This window comes from Canis lupus, chromosome 18 (genome assembly GCF_011100685.1).
Source record: "Canis lupus familiaris isolate Mischka breed German Shepherd chromosome 18, alternate assembly UU_Cfam_GSD_1.0, whole genome shotgun sequence".
Lineage (NCBI taxonomy): Eukaryota > Metazoa > Chordata > Mammalia > Carnivora > Canidae > Canis > Canis lupus.
In genome coordinates, this window is record NC_049239.1 from 34,792,610 (window position 1) to 34,802,046 (window position 9,437).

The following is a 9,437-nucleotide window of genomic DNA, read 5'->3' on the forward strand; positions in this document are numbered from 1 at the left end:
ACTGGCTACAGCAGCCTACCTCTGTAATTTGCACCTTATTTTATGGTAGTCCATGACAGAACATCCAAAAAATTAAAATAGTATGATCTGAAGCTTCTTTTCAAGCATGTCTACAAGAAGAATTATCTCATAAAAACCATCCACTTTTATGTGACTCTAAAACTCCATGCCCAGAAGCCAATGACTAGTTTATAAGCAAGATAATGACTAGTTCAATGGAAAAGGTATTATGACAATAAACTAAGACTGGCTCACCATGTTATGATCTGCCTGCCTAATATGTGTTTAGCTACTGTAGTCAGCAATGTCCAAATATAAATTTGAAACATTTAATGACTAGTTCTGTTCTAGACTTCAAGCTCATCTTACCTTTTTAAAACATAGTTTTAATCTAAGGCTCTCCATTAAAAAAAAAGAAAGAAAGAAAGAAAGAAAGAAAGAAAGAAAGAAAGAAAGAAAGAAAGAAAGAAAGAAAGAAAGAAAGAAAGAAAGAAAGAAAAACTTTTTTAGAAAATATATTCCCTAGAGTAGAGAAAAATTCAGGAACAAATTGTAACTCAATTTCACGAGAAGTACAAAAAAAACCCACAGTGGAAGGTGCAAAATCTCAAATATTTCAGCACACCTCTAAACCTTGACACAAATTAAAATCAAAGTAAGTTTCAAAAGTCAAAGAGAAATAAACCTCAAACAGGCTGAGCATTATATTTTACAAGACATGTCAACATTTTATGAATGGATCCATAAATATACCAAGAAAAATCTTAATTTAAAAGTACTTTATCTGGTTGGTTACATTTCAATCACTGTGAAGTGGCATGAAGCCGTAAGGCAGCCAATACAACTCCAAAAACCACTTCTTTCAGAAAGAGCTTTTATTTTGTTTACCAAGTTTACTACTAAGTTTAATCGTGACCTATCACAACCCTTACCATAGCTCACTGTATAAAATTAGCCCTGCAACTTGCAAACATAAGCAGAATCTAGACTTAATCAAACATATGGTGGTGGGAGGCCTGTCCGGCTTCGGGGGAAAAAAAAAAATTAAATTGAGGACGTGGGATCAAAACCTTTTAGCTGGAAAACAAACAAAAAGCCCACCGATGGCTGCTCAAAAGTCTTCGACGGGGATGTGATGGAAAAGGACACCTCTTACACATTTTAGGGCGTCGAGAAATCAAAACTTTGAGACGAGCAGACACGGTGTGGGTTTAAGTAGTTCCACGGCAGAGGCTACAGCAAAGAGGCAAGACCCTAAAACGGGGCGGGGGGGGGGGGGTAGTAGTAGTAATAGTAGTAGCAGTGGGGGGACGGGGTGCGAATCCAGCCCACCTCCAAGCTACTACGAGGTGCACAGGCCGCTGGGGGAGCAGCCCAGCCGCCCGGCCCCGCACCACGGGGACCTCGCACAAAGTTGGCCGGCCAGCCAGCCAGGAGCGTTCCCCGTCCACCCGCCGACACGCCGAAACCCTCCGCCGCCGCTAGCAGTTGCTCCTGAGGATGCGAAGCCGCGACCTGGCAGGTGGGAAAACACATTCTAAACGGGGAGGCGGCGGGGGGGGGTCAGCAGGAGGTCGCGGAAACCCCGGCGCCGGGACCACCGCCTCACAGGTCCGGGGCCACTCACGCACACGCCCTTTAGCGCAGCGCCCCGAGCCGCGGGGAGGCCGGGAAGCGGGGCCTCGCCGCGAGCAACGTACCATTTTAAAACAGCCGTGTCCCTCCCGCCGGGAAAACAGGCATTTGCCCCTGCGAAGTCTCCCCGAGAGTTTCTCCGCCCCGGGGCGGCGGGGAGGGGAGGGGAGGGGAAGGGAGGGGAGGGGAGGGGAGGGGAGGGGAGGGGAGGGGGGAAGGGAGGGGGCGCGCGCCCCCGGAGCGCGAGCAGCGCCGCCGGCAACAGCCCCGCCGCGCACGCGCACGCGCACGCGCACACGCGCGCGGCCGCCACGCCTTCCTCGGGCCGCGGCCGGGGACGCGCGGCGCCGGCTCTCAGCGCTCCTCCGCCGACAGTCGCGCGCTGCCGTCTCCAGCGCCGCCCTGCGAGCCCGCCCGGCGACGCGGCTGCCGCCCGGCCCCAGAGCCGGCGACGCGGGCCCCCGCCGGGGCGCTGGAGCTGCGTGCGCGCGCGCCTGCCTGTGTGTGTCCCCCTCCGCGGAAGACGCGAGGTCTCCGTGGCTACGGCCCCGGGCGGGGCGGGGCGGGGCGGGCGGCGGCGGCGGGCCCCCCCGTGGGGCCGAGCTGAACTCCGCGTGCTGGGAAGCGCCGTTGCGCAACCCGGGGCCGGGCCGGGGCCGCCGCTTCCCGGAGGCTGCGCCACGCCGCGCGCGCGCCGACCTCGCCCGGGGGGGGGGGGGGGGTGCTGGGGGCGGGGGCGCCGCTCGCCCTCCTCCCTTACCTTCCTAGAGGCCCGAGCGCTCCCCTCCTCGGGCGGCCGCAGCCCTGAGCATGTCCGGGTGGGTGCGGGGCCGCGCCGGGGACCGCGAGCCGGGCGCCTCAGCAGGCGGCACCACCCAGCCCGCGCTCAGCCCCTCTCGGCGGCCGCTGCCATCTTGTCCCGGCGGCTGAGAGGAAACGGCGGAACGGCTGCCCCCGACCGCTGCTGCTGCCGCTGCCGCTGCCGCTGCTGCTCTGGCTGCTGAGCGTCGGGCCCGTCTCCCTCATCTTCCTTCCCGGGGGCTCGGGGTGCGGACGGCGCGGCGGGGCTGGGGCTGGGGCTGGGGCCGGGGCGGCGGGAGGCCGGGCGGGGCCTACGGGCGGCGCGCGGGGCGGGGGCCCATTCCCGCCGCGGCAGGCGGAGAAGGACGCGGCCCGGGGACGCGGCGACGCCGGGGCCCGCGCGCGGCTCGCTCGGCTCAGGCCGCCGCGCTGCCGGCAGGCGTCACCGAGGCAGCTGCCGCCGGCCGCCCCACTGTCGGGCCCCTCCTCCGCGCCGCCGGCCTCGGCCGCCGCCTCCGCAGCGCCACCGCCCGCCCGGCCGCGCTGCGCGCCGAGCCCGGGCGGCCGCGCTCTCCTCGGGCCGCGGCGCCTCCGCGAAGCCCCTCCCCGGGGCCCGCCCGCAGCCGCGCCCTGGGAGCTCCGAGCCCGCCCGGCGGCCCGCGCGGACCCGGCCCGACCCGCAGCCGCCAGCGCCCGCCCGCCCGCCCGCCCGCTCGCTGCCCTCCAGCCCCCCCAGCCCCCCGGACAAAAATACACGCGCAAAAAAAAAAAAAAAAAAAAGGAAAAGAAAAAAAAGTACCCTCACCACCACCACCCCCCACGAAAGGACTAAAATGAGGAAGCAGGATTTTACAGGCCTTTCGAGATGCCGTAATCACATTTCCCCTTCCACCCCTTTAGGATCTGCTGCTTGGCGGCTTGTTGGGGTTTTTCTTTTTTTTCTTTTTTTTTTTCTTGTTTTGTTTTGTTTTTTAAAGGGTTCAAAAATAAGGAAAGGGGAAATGCTTGCTCGGTGAACTGTTCCAGTCTAAAATAGATCCTTCCCGCTCCCCCATCCCCAAGAGTCAAGAGAGCTGTAAAGTCGGGTTAAAGAAAGGCGGCGGCGGGGGGGATGGGGGGGATGCGGGGGAGGCCTCCCTGCACGTCGCCCTGGAGCATCCCTAAGGCGCCACAGCCCGCCTAACAGGGAAGTGTATACCCACCTCCGCGTTGGTAACTCTCCATCAAGTTAGTTCCACTCCCCGAGACTGGTTGGTTACCTCTCTCCTGGAGACTAGGAAATCAACAGAATGGCCTATCTCAAACAACGTAATCATGGAACTATAGAATTTTAGAGATGAAAGAAACTTAGAGATCCTTGGTCCAAACCCTTGAAGCTAGCTAGCTTAGCTAGGGCAGGGCTTCCAAGGAAGTTTCCGTGACCTGCCCAAGGCTATGCAGCAAAGCCCCTTCTTTTCCCTAAGAAACAACTGACCTTCTGGCACCCAGCATTCAGAGTTCATTTTCTTTAATACCTGTTTCCTTTTGTTCTTAACGTTTAATTTGGGGGCGACTGAAACACCTCTCTCTAAGGAAGTGTCCTTTCTTGGTTCCTTTCATAATCTTCACTAGGAGGTTTAACTCCACCACATTTGTATTTATCCCCAGATATTTTCTGTTGCAGTGGCTGGGGCAGGGCACAGGGAGTGGCAAATGGCTGCATATTTAATGCTACACATTTATTCCGTGCTGCTTTTCAAACCAGGAGAAGAGTATTTTTGAGAATTCCTTTTAAAAAAGAGAAAAGGCTAGTCTGCCCTGAAGCAGTTGGAAGTATTTTCGAATGACAGTTGTTTTCTCCAAGTTAGGGAGGATAACCAGTTGAAAAGGCTTCCAAAATAGAAAAACAAAACAATGACTCTGCCTGAGAGATAGCAGCATATTAGCCATTCCTTTTTACTTAGTATTTAGTTACTTTGGATTTTTTTTTAAAGCAATAGTTAAAAGAACCAAAAAAGGATAAAAGCACTATTTGCAGGAGAAAGTTACAATAATAATACTAATAATAAAATCTTAGTGAAACAGGGGAACTATTCCACTAGAACTTCAAATTTCCAGAACTTTTGCGAAATATTTCTCTGGACCACTTTTAATAGGAAGCTTCGGATTTTCCCTATTTTGTGGCATAAGTACGTTTATTGAAAAGCTGAGGGATGCCTGGGTGGCTTAGTGGATGAATGTCTGCCTTGGGCTCAGGTCGTGATCCTGGGGTCCCAGGATGGAGTCCGCGTGCATCGGACTCCCCATGGGGACCCTGCTTTTCTCTCTACCTATGTCTTGCCTCTCTGTCTCTCATAAGTAAATAAATAAATAAATAAATCCTTTGAAAAAAAAAAAAAACGCTGAAGAGGACTTTTTTCCCTTTCTATCCCTGATTTGGTATGCACTGCACGATAAGTTCCAGGAGGGGAGTCTGTATTTTTTTTTTTTTTTTTGACAGTTGCATTGCGCCTGATTTATTGTTGTCTTTAGTAAATGCTGCTAAGTAAGTCAATAAACACTATTAACTCAAGTCCTCCTCCACTTTATACCTATTGCCTCTTAACTTAATCTCTTTACTTGCAACCTCTTCCCTCTCCAATCCATTCTGAACACCAACATCCAGATAGCTTTTCAAAGCCCCTGACAGCCATTTTATGAAGTTTGTAAAAAAAAAAAAAAAAAAAAAAGGAAAATTTCCAGCCTTCATTTTTTAAAAAATGCAGACTACTAAATTGTATATGAAAAAGTTGATTGTGTGTAAAAAGATGGAAACAAAAAAAACTCAATAATCTTTTCATTCATGGGGCGCCTGGGTGGCTCAGTCAGTTAAGCTTTTTTTTTTTTTTTAAGATTTTATTTATTCATGAGAGACACAGAGAGGCACAAATACAGGCAGATGAAGAAGCAGACTAGCACGGGGAGCCTGATGAAGCACTTGATCCCAAGACCCCGGGATCATGACCTGAGCCAAAGGCAGATGCTCAACCATTGAGCCACCCAAGCATTCCAGTCAGTTAAGCTTCTGCCTTCAGCTCAGGTCATGATCCCGAGGTCTTGGGATCAAGCTCTGGGTCTGGGTCCCTGCTCAGAGAGGAGTCTGCTTTACCCTTCCCTCATCCTCTGCACCACCCCTCCTTGTGTGTGTGCACACGCTCTTTCTCAAATAAATAAAAGCTTTCAAAAATTAAAAAAAAAAACTCTTTTCTTTCAGAATTACTACTAAAATACAATATACCAGAGACTAGGCTCTAAGCTGATGATACAAGGAAAAGGGAGATACCCCATGAGTTCATACTCTCTAGAAAGCTGGTTATTATACAAATAACCTATTGTAATATTAATAAGCATTATAGAAAAGAGCACAGCCTGCAATGAGAAGGAAGACCCTAATCAAATGAGGAAGCTGGGAAGCCATAAAAAAACCTCATTCATTTCTCACCCTCCAGGACTCAACTAAAGCACTTACTTCCTCAGGAAGAACCTCTCGACTTCTCTAAGCCAGATCCCCATATATCCTTCATGGGTAGCAATTTTCTCAGTTGCCATTTCCTCAGTTATTTATTTTCATTTATTTGATTGATGTCTACCTCTTCCACCAATCTGAAAGCTCTGCAAAACTAGAAAGCACATCTTTTTGTACACCCGTGTCTCCAGCTTTCAGACAGTAGTGCATAGCAGCTGATCCACAGGACCAGCTACATCCAGGGCCCGTGAATAAGGAAAAGGTGGGGTGCCTTGTTCAAAATTATGAAGGATTTCAAGATTGTAACAGTAGAAGATTGAATGCATCATGGGGACCCCTTGAAGCATAGGACTGTGTGCAACTATACACGTTGAGTAAGTAAATGAAAGTTGAGATCTGAAAGATGTGTTGAAAGTAGCCCAAACAGAACAGTTGAAACAAAAGAAAAGACATATGCAAAAGTCATTTAGAAAAAGGCAAGAGTAGAAATTTTGAGAAACTGAAGGAGAGATTTTAGTCAGAGTGAGAGGATAAATCCAAGCAGATGAGGGTAGAGGAAGAAGCAAAGGTCTGGATGGGATTTAGGACTTTATTCTACCTGCAATGGAAGCTATTGGAGGATTTAAGGAGGGAGGCGACATTTATCAAAAAAACCCATTGGCTTTGGGTGTAGGAACTATTTTTCTTCTTAGCACTTTTCCGTAGTGTTTCAAGTAAACACTTTAAAGCTTTGAGTAAAAGCTAAAAAGCTTTGAGTAAAAGCTAAAAACCTGACCTAAAATGGTCTATAAGATCTCGCATAGAACTGGTCTACAAAGAACACACCTCCTACTTTTTGTGTCCTCGAAGACTCCAGTCACTCTTCCTCCTCAAGTCCTTACCCAAATGTTACCTCCTCAGTGATAACCACCTATACGTACACATAAATGCCCTGGTGGGTTTTGCGCGCGGGGCGGGGGGTTCAAGTTTTTTATTTAGTACTCTGTCCACCCAACGTGAGGCTCAGATTCATGACCCCGAGATCAAGAGTCACATGCTCTTCTGACTCAGCCAGCCAGGTGCCTCAAACTCCGTTTTTATTTTTATCCTTAGGACTTACCACCATCAGAGGTACTGGGGTATAGATTTTCCTAACCCTTCCTCAACACCTTCCCCCAAAGAAAGTCTCCCTGCCAGCAGAATTTTTGGGTTTTGTTGGCTGCTCTATCCCCAGAGGGTAAATCACTGCCTGGCAAACAAAGGAACTCAATAAATACCTTGAACAACTCCAGGGTTGGGAGTGCCACCCCCCAATCCCCGCCTCCCCACAGTCAAAAATCTGCATATAACTTTTGACTCCCCAAAAACTTAACTGCTAATAGCCTACTGTTGTTGACCAGAAGCCTTACTGATAACATACTCGATGAGCACATATTTTGTATGTTATACGTTTTACATAGAGTATTCTTACAAGAAAATAAGCTAGAGGGCAGCCCGGGTGGCTCAGCGGTTTAGCACCGCCTTTGGCCCAGGGTGTGATCCTGGAGACCGGGGATCAAGTCCCACGTCGGGCTCCCTGCATGGAGCCTGCTTCTCCCTCTGCCCCTGTCTCTGCCTCTCTCTCTCACACACACATGAATAAATAAAATCTTTTAAAAAATAAAAATAAAATTAAAAAGTAAGCTAGGAAAAAAAATGTTAGGAAAACCACAGGGGTGCCTGATTGGCTCAGTTGGTAGAGCATATGACTCTTGATCCCAAGGTCATGAGTTTGAGCCCCACGTTGGGTGTAGAGATTACTTTTTTTAAAAATAAGCAATCAATTTGAAGGGAAAAAAAAATCACAAAAAAGAGCAATACATTGACAGTACTATATTGCATATATTAAGAAAAATCCACATATAATTGGACCTGTAAATCAACTTCTATTTGTAAAATGAAAGAATGAATTTTCTGTGTCAGCAATACGAAACTCTCCACAAACATACTACAGCCACAATTGCTTGAAATCAACACCCAAAAATGGAATCTAAGACCTCTCTCTCTCTCTCTCTCTCTCTCTCTTTCTCTCCCTTAGGCCTTTCCCCAACCCCCAAACCCAAAAATCACTCCTTCCAAAGGAGGCCACTTCTTGTACTCACCTTGTGTTCATCACTGTCCTTGTTCCTCACGGTACCACATCTAGGTGTCAACAGAGAGAAATGGCCCTTCTATCATCAGCCTTAAGCAAGGGATGCTGATACTTCTCCAGAGAAAAACCCTGGAATCTGTCACAGAGCCTGGGTCATCAATGCACACTCTCCTTCCTCAGGTTAGGAGTTTATTTTCGTTTTCCTCCAGACCCTAGGAGGGTGCCTTTCCTGCCACTGTGGAGTTGGGAGAGTGTGAGGAGGACCCAGTCAGCCAAAAAGATCTCCCTAACTACATGTCTGAGGCAGGAGAGGTTCAACAGGGATCTTCTGCTGTTTAGTCCCTCCCTAAAGATCCTGGCCTCCTTATGCAAATAATCTACCTCCTGCTGGAGATCAGTTTTGTATACCTGGTGCTCAGGGAGGGGCAGCTGGAATGGAAAAAACGTTCAGGAGTGTCCCACTCCTACCTATATTTGCATAACTGGGAGGCCCACTCAAGTAACTCTTTGCAGCCCAAAGATCTGTTTCTCTTCCTTGGAAAAAAGAAACTCTTCCTACTAAATTCAAACAGATAGGGACGCCTGGGTGCTCAGTTGGTTAAGTGTCTGACTTTGGCTCAGATCCTGATCTCAGGATCCTGGAATAGACTCCTGAGTTGGGCTCCCTGCTGTGCAAGGAGTCTGCTGGTCCTTTCTCCCTCTTTCCCTCCCCCGACTTGTGTTCTTTCTCTCTCTCTCAAATAAATATATAAAATCTTTTAAAAAACAAAAAAAATAAGGACACCTGGGTAGCTCAGTCGGTTAAGTGTCTGACTCTCGATTTCGGCTCAAGTCATGATCTTAGGGTCCCAGGATTGAGCTCCAGTCAGGCTTTGCACTCAGCTCAGCAGGGAATCTGCTTGAGGATTCTCTCTCCCTCTGCCCCTCCTCCTGCTCATGTGCTCACGCTCTCGTGCTCTCTCTCTCTCTCTCCCCCTCTCTCCCCTCCTCTGTCTCAAATAAATAAATAAGTAAATAAATCTTTAAAAAACACATTGTTTTTAAAATAAATACATAAACAATTCAAACAGAAATAATCTCATCTTAATTTGGAAGTTCACAAATCTTATCTGAATCTGAGTTCAGTAGTACAGTCAGCAGAAAACAAAAATCTCATATAGTGAAATTCATCCTTGAAAATTATCCAAATTGCTCATAAAATACAGTGCACATTGTTTTGTGTATATGACTTTGTACAAATAATATGTCCCTCTAAATGATCTACTTGTAGTTAGTCATAAAACCAATTTTTTACATGTTCCGCCTCTTAGAGCACTTCAGAAATTTTATGAAGTTAATAACTTGTTGATTTTTCCAGTTTCATCCTCTTCTTAAAAGGGAATCTAACAATCACTCCCTTTGTTAAAG

The 9,437-nt window shown here is 48.7% G+C and overlaps 1 protein-coding gene across 6 annotated transcripts in view; it reads right to left on the minus strand.

The window, feature by feature from the left end:
• The window catches only part of HIPK3 (homeodomain interacting protein kinase 3), a 92,223-nt gene extending 88,471 nt beyond the window's left edge, over positions 1–3,752 (minus strand). For 2 of the 6 annotated variants that reach the window (XM_038563071.1, XM_038563067.1), the window contains exon 1: positions 3,639–3,752. In XM_038563071.1, coding sequence (XP_038418999.1) covers positions 3,639–3,660 — 22 coding nt within the window. In that variant the 5' untranslated portion in view covers positions 3,661–3,752. Of the gene's footprint in view, positions 1–1,700; positions 1,822–2,395; positions 2,551–3,638 lie in introns of those variants that run through there. The other 4 variants (XM_038563072.1, XM_038563068.1, XM_038563069.1 and 1 more) reach the window with 3 other exon arrangements.
• Between the last annotated feature and the right edge of the window lie 5,685 nt (positions 3,753–9,437).